Below are 26,247 nucleotides of genomic sequence, written 5' to 3' on the forward strand. Positions count from 1 at the left end.
ATGTCTTCCCTACTATGCTTTGTTATAGGTTTTGAAATCAGGAAGTATGAGACATTCAATTTTGTTCTTTTTTTTTTTTTTTTTTGAGACAGGGTTTGAGACGGGGTCTCACTCTGTTGCCCAGGCTGGAGTGCAGTGGCATGAACACAGCTCACTCCAAGCGATACCACAACCTCAGCCTCCCAAGCAGCTGGGACCACAGGCACAGGTAGTAATTTTTTTCTTATTATTAGTTTTGTAGAGACAAGGTCTTGCCATGTAGTCTAGGCTGGTCTAAAACTCCTGGGCTCAAATGATCCTCCTGCCTCAGCTTCCCAAAGTGCTGAGATTACAAGTGTGAGCCACTGTGCCCAGCCAATTTTGCTCTTTTTCAAGGTTGTTTTGGTTATTCGGGGACTCATGGGATTCTATATAAATTTTAGGATGAATTTTTTTCTATTTTTGCCAAGCACATCATTGGAATTTTGATAGGAATTGCATTGAATATGCAGATCATTTTGACATCTTAACAATATTAGTCTTCCAACTCAGAAACATAGATGTCTTTCCATTTATTTGTGTTTTCTTTAATTTTTCTCAGTAATGTTTCAGTGCTCAAGTCTTTCATCTCCTTGGTTAAGCTTATTCCTGAATATTTTATTCTTTTTGATGCTATTATAAATATTTGTTTAATTTTCTTTTCAAATTGTTCATTGTTAATGTATAGAAATGCAAGTCATTTTGGTGTGTTGCTTTTCTATCCTGCAACTTTGGTAAACCTGTGTATTGGTTGTAACAGTTTTTTGTGGAATCTTTAGGGTTTTCTACATATAAGATGATGTGAATAAAAATAATTTTACTTCTTCCTTTTCCATTTGGATGCCTTTTATTTCTTTTTCTTGCATGATTGTTCTGGCTAAAATTTCCAATACTGTGTTGCATAGAAGTGGTAAAAGCAATCATCCTTGTTTCTGACCTTGGAGTAAAAGATTTCAGTCTTTCACTACTGAGTATGATGCTAGTTTTGGGTTTTCCACACCTTCTCTTTAACAGATAGGTTGAGGTAGTTTCCTCCTATTCCTAGTTTGTTGAGTGCTTTTATCATCAAAGTGTATTAAATTTTGTTAAATCTTTCTCTGAATAAATTGAGATGATTGTGAGGGATTTTTCCCTTTCCTTCTGTTAATGTGGTATGTTATAACGATTGAATTTTGTGTTATTTTTAAATTACAGTCGTGCCACGTTTTGGTCAAGGAGGAACCACATATATAATCTTATTGTAAGATTATAATACTGTATCTTTACTATAACTTTCTATGTTTAGATACGTTTAGATACACAAATACCATTGCGTTACAACTGCCTACAGTATTCAGTACAGTAACATGCTGTACAGATTTATAGCCTAGGAAGAATAAACTATGCCATATAGCCTAAATGTGTAGTAAGCTTGTGTAAGTATACTAGGTTTGTGTAAGTACTCTATGATGTTCACACCAACAAACTGCCTAAGGATGCATTTCTCAGAAAGCATCCCTGTCATTAAGCGATGCATGACTCTAAGTGATGCATGACTGTATTGAATAATAATCTAGATCCAAAAATTCACATAATTTTTAAACACAGTTTTTTGAAAAAAGATGAAATTATGTTTAATTTTTAATTTCCACTGGTCATTCTTCAAAGCAATAAAGATGAAATAAAAGTTCAGAATTTTGAATTTATAGAAAACTGCTAGTTAATGCACAGGTAACAAAAACAGAGAGAAAAGGTTTCAAAGGGTTTCAGACCCAACAGTAACTCTTAAGAATCAACAGCCAAGAATAAATGGAGATACAGAAAGTTAACTGACCCTTATTTTGTATTCCAGAGACTACACTGGAGCAGAGCTGATAGAAAACCCACTAAAGTTCTATAGGTGTCACATCACCAGTAAAACCTCAGGCCTGATAACCAGGAATTCACCCTGATGCACACCAACGCTGCAGAAAAATCTTGCGCTTTTAAACAATTTCCAACCCAATAATTTTTAAAAAGATGCAAGCAACAGCCCCAAGTTGAATCCTTTAAAGCATACATAGAACCAAAGCACTGTTATTGAAGGAAGAAAGGGAAAGAACAAGGGATAAACAGTCAGTCTGGAAAGATTTATACCAAACTATTTATTACAGTCATTAACTCAAAACAGTGTACCACCATACTCAGCTAATTTTCTTGTTTTGACAAAAATTTTAAGCATCATAGATCAATTGTAATTTTTCCAATTGGCTTATTAAGATTTCCTTCCATGGTTTCAGCTTGCATTCCTGCACTACCATGCAAAGCAGGGACTGCCCTTATTTATTTCTTTAAACTATGGCTCTTACATCCCATTAAGGTAATTTATTTCACTAAATCCCTGGATACTATTTAAAATTTCTGTCAAAGCATTAATAACTCTTTTACTGACAGTTATAAATTTATAGGAAAGTGAAAAAATAACAAAAATCAATATTTAGTATACTATAACTTAAAACGTTAGAAAAATTGAAAATTAACTTGGCCAGACACATTGGCTCACACCTATAATCCCAGCACTTTGAAAGGTTGAGGTGGGAAGATCACGTAAAACCAAGAGTTCTACACCAGCCTGGGCAATATAGCAAGACCCTGTCTCTACAAAAAATAAAAATAAAAAAATTAGCTGGGCATAGTGGTACACATCTGTAGTCCCTGCTACTCAGAAGGCTCAGGTGGGAGGATCGCTTGAGCTCAGGAGTTCAAAGCTGCAATGCATTACGACTGCACAATTGTACTCCAGCCTGGACAACAGGGCAAGACCCTGTCTCCAAAAAACAAAAAAAAGGCAAAGAAAATTAACTTATCAAGAGTAGTTTGAACAGAACTTGTTCTTTTATCAATGTTTAACTCATGATACTGAGGAAGCATCTTTTGTATTCCTCAGTAAATTATCATGCTCCTTTCTAAGTCTGGATCAGCTTCCAACATTTTATCCTTTGCATTTTCAATGTTCTCAACTATCTCCTAGAGTTCCTTTAATGAATGTGAGGTCTTCTGACAACATCACTTCCTCTGAGACAGCTTCATGCTCTTCAACAAAATCACTTTCATCATTTATGTTGGTTGAAAATCTCACCTTTACCAAGTTCCTCCAGCTATAAATTCAGTCTCTTAAAAACTTGTAATGTCAAAAAAAAAAAAAAAAAAAACTTGTAATGTCAATAGTTCCACAGCCAGCTATTTCTGTATAACTTCATTTATATTCTACCTGATTTTCATAATATGTTATCACTTTTCATTTCTTTGCTGTACTTTCACTTTGTTGGGCAAATGCCTCTTTCAATTATTCATTTCTGTAAACTGTCACATGTGTTTCTTACTGGGAGACAAAGAGGAAACACAACTACATGCTTTGTTGTCTGTGCATAAATTGAGTAACAGATGCACAGTGACCAATCACTGACAGATTTTGAAAGAAGTGACATGATTGATCATGGATCATGATACACGTTTGTAATTCACATAGCTATTTGTAGAATGAAGAGCTAGCAGTCAAGTTTGTACATTATCCAAGTACACAATTAATATAACATGGTAAATGAAATTTCAACCATATTGTTAGGGGATTGGTGTCACTTAACTAAACTGTAGTAACTGAAATTCATGTGTATAAAAGCCATGCAAAGCAAGAACTGCCTGCCCATAAACACTCTTATATATAAAGCATAACATTAACAAATCAAAAATTTACAATGGAATCCTCAAAATTGCCCCTACACTGCCAAATGACATAAACATGAAAGCAAGGATCAAGTCACTTACAGATGTCCTACAGATACAATTAGTACTTGACTTTAATAGATTTGATTTTCATACCACCTCACTTTTTAACAGAGCACGCTGATACCTGTTATTTGGACTTTAATATATCAAGAAAGGAAAAGAGATCTGAAGCTCTCATATGATGGCACTGCCTGCTGGAAAACAGTATTGTTTTAGTTGTGTCATTGCCTTATTACAGTAGTTTATTTAAGCAATTATGCAAATGTATTCAATTTTTACCTTATATAAAATTAAGTGGAAAATAAAATCAGCAATGGTGGTGATAAAAAGGATAGTATTAATAGGAAAAATCAGTTTTATGAATTTGATTCCAGTGAAACAAAAGCAAAACTCCTTAGCATCAGATAGTCACTGGAATTAAGCAAGTTTTTTCTCTGTGAATGTGGAAAATCAAATGAGTACGTATAGACAGTGCAACACAAATTGCAAAACTATTTTACTAAAGATGGTATATACAATTAGAACCTTGGAAAAATAAAAAATTAAAATTAAAACATTAAAAATAAGGAACTATATTATATCTTTAATTCTCTGGCAATAGAATCCTCATACCTTATTAATCAATTGTTTATGTTTTGCTTTACAGCTGAACACTGGTGAATGCTCTTATATTTAATAATATTTATTAGAAGTTCTAGGCTTCTAAACTGAATAAAGTGTTTCTATTGGTAGTAAGAGAATTTGAAAACATTTAGGCTGTGAAAGGACAAAAAAAAATCATTCTTTAGTATCTCTCTTTGTAGGAAGTCAAAATAGGCTTGTATATCATCTTATTTTGTCTTCAAAAAGACTAACTACCTCATTCTCATAGTAGAAATACCTTGAAATTAGATACAGGGAAATTAAAACGGAGAAAAGATAAAATTAAAACCTAAGTTTCTTGATTTTTGACACTTCAATAATGTACTTTTTTCTTTAACATTTTTGGACAGGAAATTCTAAGTTAATATTAAGGGCAAACAGAATATTAGACTTGGTATTTAACATATTATTTAATATATATTTATAATATAATATAATCACTGCTTGTCCATTTTTCCAAAATTGAAGTAAATGAGTATTTTACCTACCCCAACAATCCGCTTCATAGCATCCAATTTAGCAGAATCTTTGTTGCTCTCTAGCATTTGCTTTAGATCTTCATTCCTATTACAAAAGAGAAGAAAAAAAATCCATACTTTGATTTTTGTATTAGATAGCTTAAAATATATCATTTTCATAAGAATTAGAAATAATATCATGGGCAATGTTAAGTAACTGCAGCAAGAAGGTGGCCATCTGCAGGCCAGGGAGAGAGGCCTCGGCAGAAACCAAACCCGCCAACACCTTGATCTTGTACTCCCAGGCATTAATTGTGAGAAAATTAATTTTTATCAAGCTGCCTAGTATGTGGCATTTTGTTATGGCAGCTCTAGCAAACTAATACAAGGGTTAAATTTTACAAACTGTCATTGCAAGAAAAAAATAAGTAAAAGCTAAGCACATTTTTTTCAAAAGGAATAAATGCAATGAAATTTATTATGAAAAAAAATGAGCCTTACTTTCCAAATAGCTCATAAAATTAAATGCAGTCGTGACCAGTAGTGAAGACAAAATACAATTAAATAATTAAAACACCTACTTCTTCCTAACTAAAAATACAGCTTGAAAATATTTAAACAGTAGAGGTAGTAATATATGAAAACTGTCTCTGAGAACATACAACTATTACACATACTATAAACGTTCACCTCAAGGAATTTAGGATCCCTGCATAAAACTTTTCAGGCTCTTTCACATTTCACAGGTAACAGAAAAGGGACAGAAATTAATGGAACCATATATGTAACATATATTTGTTCTACTTTTTGCTGTATTTTCCTATTTACTTAATGACTATGTATACTTTTATAATGAGAAATCTCAACCCTAAAAGAAACCTTAAAAAAATCTTACTGAAGTTAGGTAAGAAAAAAAAAGAATTAGATAGGAACTAAATAGAAAGGAAATGTGGTCACACATACACACACCAAAAAAGAAAATAATTTTCTCCTGCTTGTTTCCCTTTTCTGTTCCCCAAAAGTGTCCCATTATTCTCCTCTACCAGTTTTATCTGGAGAGAGAAGTGAGCAATGAAGAGGAATGAAGTGTCAATTTTTAGAACAGCCCAACCTCTGATTCCAGGCCTAGTCTTACTCGTAAACTAATGGAAACTTGGTTTGCTCATCTAAAGCCCAAATTCCCAGAGTGCCCAGAACAAGCACCCTCTCTCTGAAACTAAAAACAAGAAAACAGAATCTCAATATTAAAGCTAAAGGTTTTGCTCTTCATGTTTAACAGAAAAGCTAGTCTTCAACAACAAATACTGCATTAATACAGGCAGAGAAACTAATAATTCTGAGGTTCTGAGAAGAGACAAGAAAAATCCTAGGCACTGTTTCAACCTGATGTAATATGCAACTTCTCACATATGTCATAAGGATCTACTTAAAATTCTGATATAAATTACATGTTTCTTCCCAAATTCTTCTTTGCCTGTCACCAAAACAGTAAAGATTTAGGGAAGTTAATACCATAACACCTACTTTACCCTCAAAATATATTAACTTTTATTAAGTTCTTTTAGGTCTACCTTCTTCATTATGTAGATTCAAATATGACCAGTTAACATGTGTTACTGCATAAATCTTAGATACTAATTGTTTTGCTAAATATCAATATTTGAGTCAAAATAATGCTGAATTAGCAATATTTTCCTCAACTCTTTGCTGAAAACCAATAGTTGTTTCAAATATATTCATTTTTAATTTACCTGTGTCTTCATTTACCTAGTTACCTGTGGCTTTCTAGCTTTGAGTATTAGGATACCAACTTTATTTTTACATAAGTGACATCTTGTGGTGTTAAATGGTATAACTTTTCCTTTCATGTTCAAAATAGGCCAGTTTTAAGTTTCAAAGGATAGAGAAGAATATATAACTGAACGGTTAAGGCAAATCTTACTATTACCAGGAAAGTCATTCTTGTTTTAGCCCCAGAATGAACTGGTAACTATAAGTGAAAAATAAAGTTTACCAGTTATATATAAGAACTAGGGATGTGTTAGGGCTATTATGTAGTGTAAATTACCTCTCTTTTTAATAAGTCGATAATCCATAACTCATTAAAACCTTCTACTCCTTCTAAAGACAACATAAATTAAGGGGAAAATTAAGACTACGTAGTGTTGTACACTATATCAGTGCTACTCAAAGTATGATCTGAGAAAGTCTGGTCCAAGAATCATGACTAATTCACAAATTTTTGTTACTAACCCATGAGGAGATAGGTACCAAAATTCAGAATAAGCACATTGAGAAACATGACGGAACAATTTGACAATGTAATTTTATGTTTATTGAATCTAATGTAAAAAGTGGGGCTTGTATTTTATTTTGTGTGCCTTTTTTATTTTATTTTTCTTTAATTTTATTATGTTTTTGTCTGTTTGTTCTTTGTTTTGAGACAGAGTCTCATTCTGTCACCCAGGCTGGAATGCAGTAGTGTGATCTTGGCTCACGCAACCTCCGCCTCCTGGATTCAAGTGATTCTCCTGCCTCAGCCTCCTGAGTAGCTGGGATTACAGGAGTGCATCACCACATCCGACTAATTTTGTATTTTAAGTAGAGATGGGGTTTCATCATGTTGGCCAGGCTAGTCTCAAACTCCTGACTTCAGGTGATCTGCCAACCTTGGCCTCCCAAAGTGCTATGATTACCAGGCATGAGCCACCACGCCTAGCCCATTTTATTTTTCTAGTAATTTATTTTTTATTGTATTTTGTAGAAGTATCCATCAATATTGGACTGGAAATTTTAAAAAGAAAAAAGAAAGGACCTTTACCATTTGAGAGCCCCACACTACAAAGTTACCTTCTTTCTCCTCAAAATTATGGTACACCAAAATTTATGTACCATAGAAAGCAACACCTAAAACTTACATCCAGGAATGATGGACTGGAAAAGTGATAAGGAATAGCAATTTCCAATCAGAGATACATGCCCAAAAAAGGATGTATAAAAATATTCAACGAAGGGAAGGTTGGACCTTTATGGAGTCCTACCAAAAAATTCCAAAACACAGGCACCTCTTTAGGCATAGAGAACCACTCCAATAAAAGATGCTACTATCCAAGTGGCACACTGCAAATATGAATGGATGTGCAGAAAAAACGCTGGAAACAGAGTCAGAACTTACCATTTCCCAGTGCTATGTAGCCAAAGGGAGTGGCCCTCATAATAATAATGTTTTTGTGCAAAGCATTAAGGCTTAGGAACAGTTTCAGTTCACTTAGGATCTAAGCTTCCCTTGTAGAGTGCTCAGAACTTTGGCTCTTTCTGTTGACATCTGATAGCCATGACCACTACTCTTCCATCTTGAAATTCCCTCCTCCTTTTGATTCTGTAGCTCTATTCTCATCCGGTTCTCCATTCGCATTTGTGACACAGCAATGAACAAAAATGACAGAAAAACCCTTGCCCTCATAGGGATTTCATTCTATTAAGTAAAAGAAACAACAAACATAATAAATAAGAAATTTTTAAGTCATGAGGTAATACAGGGGGAAAACTTTTGGCACAAAGCCTCCACTTAAATGCAACAGTGAATAGAAACAAAAAACTCCATTGCTAGTGTCTTTACCTGCTCACCCATCTATTAACTTTCTAGGCAGGGCACAGTGGCTCAAGCCTTTAATCCCAGCATTTTGGGAGGCTGAGGCGAGAGGATCACCTGAGGTTGGGAGTTTGAGACCAGCCTGACCAACATGAAGAAACCCCATCTCTACTAAAAATACAAAATTAGCCTGGCATGGTGGCACATGCCTGTAATCCCAGCTATTCGGGAGGCTGAGGCAGGATAATTGCTTGAACCCAGGAGGTGGAGGTTGCAGTGAGCCAAGATGGCACCATTGCACTCCAGCCTGGGCAACAAGAGTGAAACTCCATCTCAAAAAACAAAAAACAAACAAACTTCCTAAAAGTCAGAATCATAAATTATCCAAATAAATATGAATATTCCTCCTATACTATTCACAAGATTAAAAAGAAAAAAGCCTACAGACCCTTCCTCAACTCTTGGTAATCTCATTTATCCTTAATTTAAAATGTCTCTCACACAGGGTAACAAACAACCTCTTAATTTAAAAATCCAAGGTAAAATCTCGTGAATAGTTTCAGATTATTCCTCTGTACTTGTGAGGACTAAACTCTCACTTTTTTCTCTCTTGCCCAAATTCCTAAGGGGCCTGAGGAGTCCTGCCCTACAAACCATAAATTCTCATCAGATGGATTTTAATTTAACCCTACATAACGTGGCTTACTTTCCAACCTGACTCTAGCATAATGTCACATGACATATAAAGGAGGCAATCAAAATATTTTACCCCAAAATATGCTTCTTTGCCATATTTGTGAACCGGCCCTGCAAAGCAGCCTTTTGTGGAAGAAAATCTGCATCTGTAAAGGATCTCTACATAGTTTCCCCTTCCAGGCTCTAACAATTCTAAAGAGATTAACTGAGAGTCCGGCACCTTTTAAAGATCTGAATAGGAAACATTTGCCATCTATTGTCTCTAAGGGCAGCCACCTAAGAGACTTCATAAGAACCTTGGTCTCTACAGCCCTTTATCCTAACCCAGCCACACCTTTCTCTTGATCCCAGGTTTTTCAATAACAACTTAACTCTTTCAAGTAACTGCCAATCAGAAAAATCTTTAAATCCACCTGTAACCTGTAAGCCTCCTGTTTCAAGATGTCACGCCTTTCCCAACTGAGCCAATGTATACCTCACATGTACTAACTGATGTCTTAGGTCTCCTTAAAAATATAAAATCAAGCTGTAACCCAACCACCTTGGGCACATGTTCTCAGGATCTCTTGAGGTCATGGTCACTCATATTTGGCTCAGAATAAACCTCTTCAATTATTTTATAAAGTTTGGCTCTTTCTGTTGACATCTGATACATATGACCACTACTCTTCCATCTTGAAATTCCCTCCTCCTTTAGATTGTGAAGCTCTATTCTCATGTGGTTCTCCATTCGCATTTGTGACACAGCAATGAACAAAAGTGATAGAAAAACCCTTGCCCTCATAGGGATTTCATTCTATTAAGTAAAAGAAACAATAAACATAATAAATAAGACATTTTTAAGTCATAAGGTGATATAGGGGGAAAAAAGAGGAAAAGGATACAGAAAGGAAAGAAGGAGGCAATTTTAATAGCACGGTTTGAGTAAAGTAAATTTTAAAAGTGACATCTGAACAAAGATTTTCAAATAAGAGAGTTAGTTATGCAGATATCATGGGGAGCAAAGGGAGACCAGGAGGATAAGCAGGTCAAATAACTCTAAAAGAATACAAGCAGGTCAAATAACTCTAAAAGTTTTTGGTGTTAACTCTGAATAAATAAAGAACTGCAAGTTTTGAACAGAGGAGAGTCATGATCTATTTAACAGGATCATTCTGGCTGCTACATTCAGAATATACTGTAGGGACTTCCATATCTGTCCATGACACTGTAGCTTATAAAAAACTAAAGCTGCCACAGAAAATAACGATAAAAGCTGAAATACATACATATACACACACATATGTATGCATATACATATACACACACACAAGTACTCTTAAGGGGCCATGATCCTTGAAAGAAGAGAAGCACAAAAAGTGAGCCCCTAGGCCAGGACGGTGGCTCACACCTATTAATATAATCCCAGCAGTTTGGGAGGCCGAGGCTAGTGGATAGCTTGAGCTCAGGAGTTTGAGACCAGCCTGGGCAACATGGTGAAACCCCATCTCTACTAAAAATACAAAAAGTAGCCAGGTGTGGTGGCATGTGCCTGTAATCCCAGCTGCTCAGGACACGGTGGGAGAATCTTGAGCACAAGAGGGTAAGGCTGCAATGAACCATGATGATGCCACCGCACTGTGGCCTGGGTGACAGAGTAAGAACCTATCTCTCTCAAGGAAAAAAAAGAGCTCCTCATTCACACCAGCTTTTTTCCTCAGCACATTTCCCAAATTGCCATGTGGGAGAATAGAACCCAAGGAGAAGTCACAGTCTTAATAACTTGAGGAGACAAATGTCGAAGTCCAGGGCTGCCAGAGTGACTGAGACTTGAAGGACACAATTACAGAGGAGGGAACCAGAGACAAGGTACACAAAAATCTGTGTGCAAAATGTTGGCTACAATTCCTAAGGCAAGACACCAGGAAACACAACAAAAAACAGCAGCTGTCAAGTCTGTCCTCAGAAGACAGGCTTTGGTGAATGCCCTGGACTTTCCATTAAGATTACTGAAGGGCCACACAGAGTGCTAAGGAAGATGCCCGAGGAGTATAAGAAAAAGTTCCATAAACAAGACGTTAAAAAGTCTAAAACTGAGCTTTGACAAAATGAGAATGATCTGCTTACATTCTATTTGCTTGGCCGGAAAAAAAAAAAAAAAACCCAGTCCTGTACCGAAGAAGCTATCACCCAAAGCTTCATCAATCATTTTTATCCTAAATACCTAGCATCTGATCAAAACTTACGAGACATACTAAAAACAGGATGAAATTACCCCCATCCAAAAAAGAAAAAAAGAAAAAAAAAAAACAGGAGCAGATCCACGAGTGACTCAGATACCAGAGTTATCACACAGGGATTTTAAAATAATTACAATTAATATGGTCAGGAAAATGTAGAAAAGATGGACAAAACAGTTGAAACAATACAGAAATCAACAATTAGTAGAATCCATACAAAACAATCAAATGAACATTCAGAACTGAAAAGTACAGTATATGAAATTAAGAACTCATTAGATAGGTTTAATGGCAGACTGGAAATAGGAGAAAAAAAGGATTATTGAACTTGAAGGCAGGTCAAGAGAAAATATACAAATTGAAGCACAGAGAAATAAAAGAATGGAAAAAATAGAACAGAGCATCAGAGGCATATGAGATAAAGTTAAAATTTCTAACATACCTCTAATTAGAGTTCCAAAGATAAAAGAGAGAGTATGAAACAAAAGCAGTATTTCAAGAGATAATCGTTAAGAATTGGTCTGAACCTATGAAAAACATAAACCCACATATTTAAAAATCTTAGAAAAAAAGGACAAACATAAAACTACACCAGGTGCAGCATAGTCAAACTGCTGAAAACAAGAAACAATGAGAAAAATCTTAAAAGCATCCAGAGGCTGAGCACGGTGGATCGTGCCTATAATCGTGCCTATAATCATTCCTATAATCGAGCACTTTGGGAGGCCAAGGCAAGAGGATTGCTTAAGGCCAGGAGTTCAAGACCAGCCTGGGCACAACATAGTGAGGCCCAGTCTCTACAAAAAATATTTTCAAAAAATTAGCTGGGCATGATGGTACTATAATCCTAGCTACTCAGAAGGCTGAGGCAGGAGGATTGTTTGAGCCCAGGAGTTCAAGGCTGCAGTGAGCTATGATTACACCACTGCACTCAGCCTGGGTGAGACCCTATGTCTTTTTTAAAAAAAAAAAAAAAAAAAAAAAAAGGCATCCAGAAAATTACCTTGAGACAGGAGTCAACAAACGTAAAGGGCCAGAAAGTAAATATTTTAAGTTTTACCAGCCATACCATCTCTGATGTAACTACTCAATTCTGCTATTGCACAATGAAAGCATCTATAGATAATACAAAAACAAATGGGCATGGTTGTATTCTAATAAAACTTTATGTACATAAACAGATGGGTGGTTTGCTGCTCCCTACCTTAAAAGGAATAATATTTCAACAGACATTATGAAAGCCAAAAGATATCGGAATGACATATTTAAAGGCCTGGAAGAGAAAAGAATGCCAACATAGAATTCTATACCTAGGATATTAAAAATATTCTTTATTTCACTAAAGATGAAATAAAGTGGTTTTCAAACAAAAAAAAAGCTGAAGATCTGCTGCCTGGACATAGGGTATCATTTCAAAAGGAAAATAATTTTACATTTATATGCAATTTATACGGATTCTAAATTTACAGTTTCCATATGTAAAGCAAATGCTGACAGACTCATGGAAGAAAAACACACATCCATAATCATGATTTTTTTTTTGAGACAGAGTCTTGCTCTGTCACCAGGCTGGAGTGCGGTGGCGCAATCTCAGCTCACTGCAACCTCCATCTCCCGGGTTCAAGCAATTTCCCTGCCTCAGCCTCCCAAGTAGCTGGGATTACAGGCACGCGCCACCCCAGCTAATTTTTTGTATTTTAGTAGAGACAGGTTTCATCATGTTGGCTAAGATGGTCTCGATCTCCTGACCTCGATCCACCCGCCTCAGCCTCCCAAAGTGCTGGGATAACAGGCATGAGCCACTGCGCCCGGCCACAATTGGCAATTTTAACACACCTCTCAGTAACTGGCAGAACCAGCAGATGAAAAATTCAATAAAGGTGTAAAAAATTCGAACAACATAATTAAACAACTTAAACTTACAAGCATATAACAATATATCCAATAACTGCAGAATAAACATTCTTTTCAATTGTACATAGGACATTTACCAAAATTGACTATATGCTGGATAAGGTTTCAACAAATTTGAAAGGTATAAGAATCAGAGTATGTGGAATCTAAATAGAAACCAATAATTAAAAAATAAAATAAAAACTAAAAAGTGCTCACATATTGGTAATTTTTTTTTTGATAGGGTCTTGCTCTATTGCCCAGGCTGGAGTGCAGTGGGTATGATCACAGCTCAATGCAGCCTCAAACTCCTAAGCTCATGAGATCCTCCCACCTCAGCCTCCCAAGTAGCTGGGACTACAGGCATGTGCTACCTTGCCTGGTTAATTTTTTTTTATTTTTTGTAGAGATAGAGTCTCCCTATGTTGTCCAGGCTGATCTTGAACTTCTGAACTCAAGCAATCCTCCCACCTCAGTCTCCAAAAATGCTGGGATTGCAAGTGTGAGCCACCATGCCAGCCTGCAACATACTTTGTGATTTGACAAAGTGCAACATTTCATAACTTGTGGGATGCAGCTAAAGCAATATTTAGAAGCAAATTTAGGCTGGGGGAGGTGACCCATGCCTGTAATCCCAGCATTTTGGGAGACCAAGGCAGGAGGATCACTTGAGCTCAGCAGTTCAAGACCAGCCTAGGCAACATAACAAAGACACCATCTCCACAAAAAATCCAAAAATTAGTTAGACTTGGTGGCATACACCTACAGTCCTAGTTACTCAAGCGGCTGAGGTGGGAGGACTGCTTGAGCCCAGGAGTTCAAGACCAGCCTGGGCAACACGGCAAGACCCTTTCAACACTAAAAAATCAAAAAATTAGTCAGGCATGGTGGCATGCACCTTTAGTCCCAGCTACTCAGGAGGCTGAGGTAGGAGGACCACTTGAGTCTGGGAAGCTGAGGCGGCAGTGAGCCAAGATCGTACCATTTCACTTCAACATGAGTGACAGAGCAAGACCCTGTCCCTAAAAAAAAAAAAAAAAAAAAAAGAAGAAGAAATTTATATTTCTAATTACAATACAAAATCAGAAAGATTAAAAATCAATGATCTAAGTTTCCATCTCAGAAAGCTAGGAAAAAAAAACAGCAAATTGAACTCAAAGTACAAGTAATAAAATAATAAAGATACAAGAAGAATTTAATAAAACAGACTAACATGTTTTGCATTTATAGTATATTATTAACTTATTTAGCTACCTGGTATTATTTTCTGAAGCTTATATCTTATTTTAGTATCACAAAGCCTCTATGAAACAAAATTACAATAGAGAAAAATCAACAAAACTAAAAGCTGATGTCTATTTCAAATAGGTTGTTATGAAGACTTAATAAAATCATAAAGCACTTATCACTGGGCCTAGCACATTTATTTATCCAACATCCATTATACGCCAGAAGCTGCTCTAAGTATTGAAGTCCCTGATATTCTAGGACTTAAATTTTAACAAACAAGGAATTGGTGGGAGGGAGTTTAAGGGGAATGACAGGAAAAAAAGGAGAAGAGAGGGAAGAAAAGAGGGAGAGAGCGAGGCAGAGAAGGAAGAAAGCAGGGAGGAAGAAAAACATAAAGAAAGATCAGATAAGTAGTACACAAACAATTAAAATAAGGAATGCAATAAAGTAAGACTGGGTGACCACAAAAGACATCCATGGATAAGTGATCAGAGGTCTCGAAGTACAAGGAGACAACCAAAGAAATTATACAAGATAACAGGGCAAGAACAAGCTTGGCTATAAAGAACCCAAAAGAAGATCTATGAAGGTCCTCTAAAGATAGGCTGAAGCAGGTTACATTCCTTACCGGTCCATAACAGATATACAATAAACATTAGTTGAAAAAAACAAATGAAAGCAGGCTATATACTAAACTTGTTTCTTAGAAAGATACAGAAGAACGTTTTCACTGTAAAGTCTCAAAAGGATCCATGATCCCAATAAAAGTTAAAAACCAAGCATATATCTTCCATGTCTTCATACCATTCATATGCGTATTAAAAGACATGATGTCATACAGACATCACAGGACATCTTCATATTTGCCATGATCTTTATCAATGCCCTCAGCTACTTGGCCTCTTGGTAGGCAGCAGGAAGTATGTTTTACCTTTGCTCAGGAGATTAGGAATGTCTTCTAGAATGTGACTATTCAGTAGTATATTTGTTAATGTTTCCTTTTATTGCTTCTGAGACTCCCCCAATCTTAATCTTCTATACAAAGTGACATTTTTGGTTTACAGTGCTTTTAAACAGTGAAAAGGAACTTTTTGCCTGTTACAAATTTTATGCGTCAACATATATAAACTCAACTATGTCAGTGGCTCTATGAGATTTCCTGTAAAATTTTTTCCTACAAATAGATAAATTCACACAGGTATGCAAATACTTATGTTGAAATATTGTTTATATGTGATGAAAAGTGAAATCAATCAAATGCCCCTCCAAAAGGGGACTAATTAATTATGAGGAACTATTACACAGTGGTTTAAAACAGGGGTCCTCAACCCCTAGGTCACAGAACATTACCCATCTGTGGCCTGTTAGAAACCAGGATGCCACACAGCAGGCAAGTGGCAGATGAGGAGGAGTGTTACTGCCTGAGCTCCGCCTCCTGTCAGATCAGTAGCGGCATTAGATTATCAGAGGAGTGCAAACCCTCTTGTAAACTGTGCATGCGAGGGATCTAGGCTGCACACTCCTTACGAGAATCTAATGCCTGATCTGAGGTGGAACAGTCTCACCCCCAAACCAACCCCCACCCCCTTCCATGGAAAAACTGTCTTCCATGAAACAGGTCCCTGGGGACTGCCGGTTTGGCGATTGCTGGTTTAAAAGATTAAAATGGTATCATATGTTGATATGGAAAGATCTTTTAAAATATACCAGGTGAAAAGCAAGATACATAGAGAATAGTATATATATGATCGTTTAATTTTTTTTAAAATTTTCTGAAAGGATACATAAGAACTTGTTCTTTGTAGTTACACATGAATGGGAGGTATGGGATACGGGATTGGAGGTTATATCCTTTCCACATCATTGACTAACTTACCGCTAACATGTCTTGTGTTTATAACATATTATTAATTTATTTAGCCATGTGGTAGTGGTATTATTTTCTGAAGCTTATAACACTGTCTTATTTTAGTATCATAAAGTCTCTATCAAGTGTGTGTAGCTATTATTGTTCCCATTTAATAGATGAGTAAACCAAGTCTCAGAATATATAAAGGTAACATAAGTACAAGATTACACAGCATGTGAGAAATTCTAAAATCACATGCCTTTTATGTATATCATCATAAAACCAGGGAATAGCAAAGCAAAGAATTAAATTTCAATCTTGTTTTGAAATTCAACATTCTTCCTATTCACCATACTACGCTGTCAATTTCTGCTATAAAGCTGACTATATTAAGAATATATTTCAATGGCCAGGAACTGTGACTCAGGCCTGCAATCCCAAGAGTTTGGGATGCGGAGGTAGGAGGATCGCTTGAGCCCAGGAGTTCAAGAACAGCCTGGGCAACATAGGGAGACCTAATCTCTACAAAAGAAAAACATGTATTTTTTAATATATTATATAAAATTTATATATATTATATAGTAAGTCCTATATATATGTATATATAGGTGTATATATATAGGACTTAAATATAGACATATAGGACTTAAATATATATATATATTAGCCAGGCATGGTGGTGTACACCTGTGGGCCCAGCTACTCAGGAGGCTGAAGTGGGAGCATCAGACCAGGAGGTTGAGGCTGCAGTGAGCTGAGATCATGCCACTGCACTCCAGCCTGGGTGACAGGGTGAGACTCTGTCTCAAAAAAAAAAAAAAAAAAGAATATATTTCAAGAACTATAAAGTAATACCTTACAAAAGGTATAAAATCCATAACCTGGAGTGTCATCCCCCTTCCTACTTAATCTATAATCACAAGAAGAACTTTTCTTTTAAACTCAAAATTTTTATGAAAAGAAAACTGATCACTAGAACCATAGTAAACACTGATCCTAATTATTCTCAATGGTAGTCTAAAACATCTGTGATACACTTCTGTATAAGTCAAAATAAATTTTATTTTCACTGACATTACTTTGACTGTATTTGGTTAACATTATCTCATGTAGATTCATCAGCTCAAAATTAATTAGTATTACAGAATAGTGTATTCCGTCCAAACAATTCATCTTTGTTGGCTCACACAGCTCACTGCTATTGGCATGCCACAGTAATAATAGGCATGGTGCCACAGTAACAGATGGGCATACACACAAACATGCCAAAGAATCCGTTTGTGCATCAAGTTTGAGTATTAGTATTAGATTTTCCTCCAAGAAATTCATAAACTATAGTAGAGGAAATAAGTTTTCTATAACTGTGTTAATAAGATATGCCAACTCAAAGCTAGATTAATTTTTAAATTCTTTAAAACAACAACAACTTTCCAAGGCCACAGAAGGCAAGTTTTCCATCTGATGAGTTTGGATCAGCATTCTGTACAGGGAATTCAGGAAACCAATATGCAATGTCTACCTTTGTCCCTGAAGCACTTGGAAATCTCAGTAAAAAAATTAGTTTTTAAAAAGTCACAGGGCAGTATTGCAGATGAAACAGTTCTAGACATCTGTAGCACAACAATGTGAATATAGTTAACACTACTGAATTGTACACTCAAAAATGGTTAAGATAGTAAATTTAATGTTATGTGTTTTTTTTTTAAAGTCACATGGTCCCACCAAGTTTCCTGATGAAGGCTATGTAGAACCAGAAACAGAAAAAAAACAAATCCTACAAATTTGTACTTGACAGGAATAGAATCTAAAAGTGCAAATCACTTAAGTTTCATGTGATTATTTTAAAGTATGCTATCACTGAAAAACAATTCTCGGCCAGGCGCAGTGGCTCGCGCCTGTAATTCCAGCACTTTGGGAGGCCAAGGCAGGTGGATCACCTGAGGTCAGGAGCTCGAGACCACCCTGACCAACATGGCAAAACCCTATCTCTACTAAAAGCACAAAATTAGCCGGGCATGGTGGTGCATGCCTGTAATCCCAGCCACTCGAGAAGCTGAGGCAGGAGAATCGCTTGAACCTAGGAGGCAGAGATTGCAGTGAGCCAAGATTGTGCCACTGCACTCCAGCCTGGGCAACAAGACCAAAACTCTGCCTCAAAAAAAAAAAAAAAAATTCTCATCTATAGTTAATTATCCCATTATAACTTATTTTTAAAAGACTGACTAACTTATTTCCATGTGTAGTTTTACACTTTTGAAACATAAACATATCCTATTGACCAAACTATATTGAAACTTTTTTTTATAGTTTTGCTACATGAATGAAAAAGTTTTACAATACTAAGAATGCTAAGAAAAAAATCATTTGCAGTCACTATCATCCAAAATTATTTAAGTCATATACACAGTATCAAAATAGATGGGACTCTGTGTGTATGCAGAAATAGGAGAGAGGAGAAAATAGGGATTTATTTAATGGGTACAGAGTTTCAGTGGTGCATATAAAAAGAGTTCTGTAGAGGGATGGTGGTAACGATTGCCTAACAACATGAATATATTTAATGCCACTGAACTGTACACTTAACAATGGCTAGGTTGCTTGATACCTTGTCAAATAGGGGAAAAAATGGTTAGGATGATAAAGTTATTCAGGTGTATTTTACCATAATTAAAAATAAAAGAGAAACTACTCTAAAAGGAAAAAAAGCTCGTTAGACTCCATGTCTCCCTGCAATAACCATCCTTTCTCCTCCACCTGAAAGCCAAAGTTCTTCAGAAAAGTGATCTTCTTTTACTCACTTCTCGCCCATCCACCAATGGACTGCCATCTGATTTCCACACTCAACATCCCTTGACACTGCTGTCACCACCACCAAGGTCACCAACAACTGCCTTATCACCAAACTGCCTTACCATTTTACTTGATTCCACATCAGCAGCTGGCACTGCTGACCACTTAGCCCCTCCTCTTTTTATTTCTGTTAAAGCAAAACATACATAAACCTGTCTTCTTTTAGGAAAAACGAGAAATAGGCTGCTTCTTCAAGAACAGCTTCAAAGCCACAGGATACAAAAGAAGACTGAAAATTGAAAAAAAAAAAGTTTAAAACAAATACACTTTCTACTCCTTTGTACTATAATCATTGTTCCCAAATCCTTGATAATCACACAGAAGAATCAGTGCTTATTAATTTCATTTATTTTTATGTGGTGCCATATTAAAGGTACTTTGTATTAAGCTGGTTCAAAAGTAACTGCAGTTTTTGCCATTAAAAGTAAATATATTTAGTTGTTTCAAACGCTTGTGAAATATAATCCAGAAAAACTGAAGTTTGATGAAAATTTGAAAATTAAAAACATAAAGCAATGGTTAATGTGAAAATTAATAATTCTAAAATTATAATAGCTTAAAAAAAGTACATCATATTAAAAATAAAACAGGCCAGACATGGTGGCTCATGCCTGTACTCCTAGCACTTTGGGAGGTCGAGGCAGGAGGACGGCTTGAGCCCAGGAGTTCAAGACCAGCGTGGGCAACATATTAAGACTCTGTCTCTACCAAAAAAAAAAAAAAAAAAAATAGCTAGGCATGGTGATAAATGTCTGCAGTCCCAGCTACTCAGGAGGCTGAGGCAGAAGGATCACTTGAGCCCAGGAGTAAGCCATGATAGGGCCACTGCACTCCAGCCTGGGGCACAGAAAGAGACCGTGTCTCTTAAAACCAAAAAACAAAAATGAAAACAAAACTTTAACTAACTTTAATGGTGTTATAATGGTAATCATAATTACTATGTTTATTATGTACCAGGCACTATTTATATGTTAAATCTTTTAATCCTCACAACTAGTCAATGAGTGTAGGTACATTATCATCCTCATCCCCATTTTACAGATAAGAAAACCAAGGGCAGAGAGTTGTAAAATAATCTGTCCAAGTACCATTTATTAACTCTGTGCATTTTCACACCCAGGAACAGTTCCAGAGTGGGTGTGTCTAACTGTCATACCACACTGTCTCAACAAACCACACAATAAACCATTTATTGGCCATCTTCCTCCTACGAAGTAGGAAGTAAGTTTCGCCCTTTTCTTGTACCTTAAACACAATTCAAAAACTTATACAATCAACTTTCATGGTTTACCCAAACTGAATTCTCCCTTCTTAGTTTTCTAAGTAAGTTCCAATTCTCCTATTCTCTTCAATGCAGACTTTACTAAGATTCCTCACTGGCCTTCTCCTCACATGCCACTCACACACTTTCCACTCAATGGCTCCAATTACAATGTCATCAACTAATGACTCCCAAATATACATCACCAGCCTAGGTATCTGTCTTGAATACCTTATCTATCTATCTAACTGCTCAATGAATGCCTATCAATTCAAATTCAGCAGATCCAAAATGGACTTCAACACTTAACACTCCTCACTCCAAACTTACTCTATCCATCCGTGTTCCCAGTATCACAGAATTCTAGCATCATTCACATACTTGTCCAATCCAAAAACACTGGTGTGGCCAAGGTGATCTTTTTTAAAAATAAATCGTTTTATGTTGCTCCTATACTTTAGTACTCCTTACTGTGCAAACCTTCATGATAAAATCCAAATTTCTGATCACGGTATGCAAAACTCTTCATAATACAGACTCTGATTACCTCCTAACCATCTTTCACCAGTCAGTCCCTCATTTCCTCCCAACTGTGTGCTCTCGCCACACTGAATTGTTTCCTGTTCCCTAAGTAAGCCATAAATCCTTGCCTCTAAACCAGCAGTATCCAATAGAATGTTCTGCATTATCCAATATAGTAACTGCTAGCTACATCACATACATGAAATGTGGCTAGAGTGGCTGAGAAATTAAATTAAATTTAAATAGCTACATTTGGCTAGTGGCTACTATATTGAACATTACAGCTCTAAATCTAGGTATATGCTATTCTGTCTGCCGGTGTACACAGGTATGTGTAGAAAGTCCTCATCACTGCTACTATCTAACATCATTAGTATTCATTCTTTTGCAAGGTTATCCTATTTATGTAGTTAATAATTAATAAGGTCCATTCTATATAAGATACTATTTAAATCCTTTAGTGGAGCTAGCTACATAACCTCATTTGTATACCTTAGTTGTTTACTTTCCTAATAGCTAATAGATAGTAATTTAATTACAATTTGTCCTAAAAGGACTATCATTTTAAGAAATGTGCAGGCTCCATGCATTGGTAAATGAAACAAGCAAATTATAATGTCATATTATAAAAGCATATAGCTTTGCTCTAAAAACACATGATATACACACACACATAAAATATATATGCAAAACAAAAAAGGCTAAAAGATATATACTATATTAACCAATTTCTGCTGGATGTTGAAATTCAGATTGTTATTTTTCAGCTAATCTGTATCTGCTAAGTTTTCTAGAAGGAAAAGGGGATATCAGCAATTCTCCAGCAATTTTCCTTCTCTCTACTGCATCATCTATTTTCTCTCCTCACATCAGTTGGTTCCATCAGCAAACAAGATAATACAGTTTCTCCTACCTTAAGGAAAAATTCCTTAACATAACATTCCTCTCCAAGTGCTGCTCCGTTTCTCTGCTCTTCTGTACTTAAAAATATACTAATGGCTGGGTGCGGTGGCTCACGCCTGTAATCCCAGCACTTTGGGAGGCCAAGGCGGGCAGATCACGAGGTCAGGAGATGGAGACGATCCTGGCTAACACGGTGAAACCCCGTCTCTACTAAAAATACAAAAAAAATTAGCCGGCGTGGCGGCAGGCGCCTGTAGTCACCAGCTACTCGGGAGGCTGAGGCAGGAGAATGGCGTGAACCCGGGAGGCAGAGCTTGCAGTAAGCAGAGATCGCGCCACTGCACTCCAGCCTGGGCGACAGAGCAAGACTCCGTCTCAAAAAAAAAAAAAAAATACTCACTACAATTCTTCTTCTTCCTTCTCTCTTGAGCCTACTCATGAGGCTTTCAGCCCCACCAGTGCACCTAAACTGCTTGTCAAGGTCACCAAAGTCCGCCCAGTGACAAATCCAAAACTCCCTTCTCAGTAATCATCTTACTTGACCTATTTGTATTATTTGACACAATTACTCCAGGAATGTCCCAGGACTGACTGACTCTGACCTGTTTCTACACTCACTTCCTCAGTGTCTCATCCAATCCCATGATACCTGATGACTCCCAAATTTATACTTCTAGCGTGACTCCTCCTCTAAGCTCCAGACTCTGATATCCAACTGCCTATTTAGTATCTCCACGTGGATGCCTAATCGCATCTCAAACTTAACATGCACAAGCTCTTGGTCCCCTTCCCCCTTTAAAAAAAAAAACAAAATTCTTTGCACAATATTCTTCATTTTAGTTGACAGCTATTCCAAACTTCAAGCTGTGTAAGCAAAAAACTTTGTATCCACCCTTGATATCTTTTCTCCCACACACATATCACATCCAAACTATCAGCAAATCTCATTGGCTCTACCTTTCAAATATATCCATAACTCACCCACTTCTCTCCACTACCACCAATCTGATCACCTTCTCTTGCCTGAATTACTGTACTAGTCTCCTTGCTGGTCCTTGCCTCAAATCTGCAGTCCACTCCTAGTTCAAGAGGCAAAATGTCCCTTTAAAGGGTAAACAATCATTTCACCCCTCTGCTCAAAACTCTCCAAATGGCATCCCTTCTCACTCAGAGTAAAATCAAAGACCTTACAATGATTTTACAAGGCCCTACACAATCAGGTCTCCACCTTCCACTCTGCCCCTTATCTCTCTGCTCTCATATTTTACTAATTAATTTCCCCCACATCCTTCTTGACCACATTCTCAACCTAGGCTTTAAAAAACTTACAGAAAACCCATTCCAAGAATAAAGTTGGGTGATGCCTAGCTCTGCCAACCTATGATTTTGGAACCACCCTACTATGGTTTCAATATGTCCCCTCCAAAATTCAGATGTTCAAACTTAATGGCCAATTTGATGGCATTAAGAGGTGGGGCCTTTAAGATTTAGCCATGAGGGCTCCTCCCTTCATGAATGAGATTAAGGCCCTTGCAAAAGAGGCTTCACAGTCTTCCATTCTCTTGCCCTTCCACCTTCTGCCCAGTGAGGACACAGCATTACTCCCCTCCAGAGGATGCAGCAACAAAGGACCATCTTAGAAGCAAAGAGCAGCCCTCACCAGGAAACTAAACCTGCCTATAACTCAATCTTGGACTTCCTGGCCTCCAAAAATGTGAGAAATAAAATTCTGTTCTTTAAAAATTACCCAGTCTCAGGTTTTTCATTATAGCAGCACAAAACAAACTGAGACAGGGCCTTATTCATTCTTCTCTCATTTGTCCAGCTACCATGCTAACTCACTCAGCTGAATTAAAGACAGTGGACTTCTAATTAGGTTGGTTCCTATCAGCAATATAAATAATCAATCCATCAATAAACAGATATTGGCTATAAACTCTTCACTTTTGTAGATCTATTAAGTCTTTCCAGCTGACATGCTAAATAAGCCTTCTCTAAATACACGAACCAACGTTATTCACAATAATATGAAATAGAGGAAAGTCATTTCCTTCTTGATTATTCTACTTTAAGCTCTTCATTTTAAATTTTGAATTTGGACTGCAGGCAATTTGTTTTTGTCAGTAGTTCATTTATATACACAAGTGCAATACTGTCAAGTTTTTTCACTATAATACATTTGTCATTCTATGAGCATTTATAACTTTTCATGCAGCAAAAAAGAACATTTCAACCAACCATCTGTCTGCCTTTTTCGTGTGCTTTAATCATTCAGCTCTGGTAATGTTGCTCCAAATACTAAATATTTTTTTAAATAACATAAAATCTCACATCTTACGATTTAATGGTAAGGCTTGAAATTTAATTTTCAGATTTTTCTCCTCAAATTTTACCAGATCAGTGATTTTAAAAATAACACATCCTACTGTCAAGAAAGAATATTTTCTTGGATATTTATTAAGGCAAAATGTAGAAGTCAGAACTGACTCTCCTTCAAGGAGATATGCAAGCAAAGCAAAGTAAGATGAAAGGTTTTATAATCTGTTGGAAAGTAAGACTCTGTTTACAGGCAGTATTTCATCAAATTTCTATTCAATGTAGTAAAATCTTATTTAATTTGAAATATATTTCAAGAATTAAATTATAAATGGAAACCTACTGCACCACTGAAATGACAATCCTTAATTTGAATAGTTGGCCCTTCGTAAAACTAACGGTTTTATTTTTATGAAGACAAAAACAACTAGTTCAGCTGCTAGGAATGCACTGCAGATACTAGTATACAGTTTCTTCTTTTATTTTTAGTCACCTTGGAACAAATGCTAAAATTTAGTGAAAAATCAATAAAATACTAAAATTTCCTAATAACTTAATGTAGCCATAGTTAAAAAAAAAAGTAGGATCCAGTTTACATATATAGCAAGCAAATATGTTAACAGCTCTAGTACCAGATGTAATGACCATAAATTTCAATTAGCTAAACATAATTAACAAGACAGATCAGTTATCAAAACTGAAATTATTAGAACGCAAGAGATTTAAATCTTCAGAACTTAAAGATGATCAGATGTATAACAGTATGCTAACAAAATCATGACTGCAGCATATTTTCATGGCAGCAACCCTGAACTCCTGAGCACAAGAGAAAGGAATTCACAATGAAGAAGGAGCCCGTGCCTCTTCATGTCATGCTTATGACTTAGGGCACCAACATTTTCAATGTCTCCAACTAAAATGTCCTTAACATTTCAAAATTCCAGCAGTTCCATTTTCTTCAGTAAATCACTGTTTACACAAACAAAGGCTTATAACAAATAATTTTCAATAGGTATGTCACACTGAAAAGTTGAATTACACAATTTAACACTAATTGTATACATGAATTACTGATGGTTAGTTCACATTAGCCTTACCTCTCCAAATAAAGTCTGAGTTTCTTAAAAACAAGATAAAGATCTTATAATTGTTATGTATTTTTATGGTGAAAACACAGAGGAATTAACTATACATATGGAATAATCCAAGATTTGGAGGTAAAGATGCCTTTGAAGACTTGGGATAAAGACTAAAAATCCTGATTGTAAAGTTCATTCCATACCTACATGACAATTCCGAGTCAGTTAACCCTAACTACAGCAAAGACCCAAGTGAACCTACACAAAATTAGCTTCAGGGTGATGCTGTAATACAATACAATGGAGATACCAGATGAGGGTTTCCTTCTGTATAGGGTCCACGGAATCAGTCATGCTTCATTTTTTAGCAACACTGGCTAATGAGAGAGCAAATGTTAATGGAATCTAAATCACTGAATTGAGTAAAAGGATCTGAAAATATTTTATTAAGCAAAATTATAAGCCAAACACTTTGCTAGGCACCTTCACACAAATCATAGTCTTTAATATGAGCAGAATGTGTGAACGATTTATCTATATAAATATTTAAGAAATATTCACTGAGAAACTACACAAACTGAAAATACACAAATGAGATAAAGTTTAAATGAGAAATACTAGGATAAGCAAAAAGAAAGTAGAGCGAGCTCTAAACAACTAGACCGTGAAAAAATGTTAAATGAAAAAAAAAAAACCAAAAATATGGTACAGACACTAGTTAAAATTAAGTATTAATAAAAAATGGACTTAAACACAAATAAGTTTAGAACCCCATAGTGAGACACAATGACTCTTTGAGGTATGTCAAATATAATGCGTTACTATTAATAAAATTGTATTTTTAATAAAGTATATTCAATAACATCCCTCAAAGTAAATGAATCTCACTCAGCTGCATTTCTATATGCCTTCCAGAAAGATACAAAAAGTAGTGGGAATAAAGTCAGAGTTGCTATAATTGCATACAAACCACAG

At 36.1% G+C, this 26,247-nt stretch overlaps 1 protein-coding gene across 3 annotated transcripts in view; it reads right to left on the reverse strand.

Annotated features, from left to right (window-relative positions):
- AP3B1 (adaptor related protein complex 3 subunit beta 1) overlaps nucleotides 1-26,247 on the reverse strand; it is a 293,463-nt gene that overhangs the window by 261,609 nt on the left and 5,607 nt on the right. For all 3 annotated transcript variants that reach the window (XM_002815683.5, XM_024247265.3, XM_054555656.2), the window contains exon 2: nucleotides 4,893-4,968. In XM_002815683.5, the coding sequence (XP_002815729.2) occupies nucleotides 4,893-4,968 (76 nt within the window). The remainder of the gene's footprint in view (nucleotides 1-4,892; nucleotides 4,969-26,247) is intronic.

Source organism: Pongo abelii, chromosome 4 (genome assembly GCF_028885655.2).
Source record: "Pongo abelii isolate AG06213 chromosome 4, NHGRI_mPonAbe1-v2.0_pri, whole genome shotgun sequence".
NCBI classification, from domain to species: Eukaryota; Metazoa; Chordata; class Mammalia; order Primates; family Hominidae; genus Pongo; species Pongo abelii.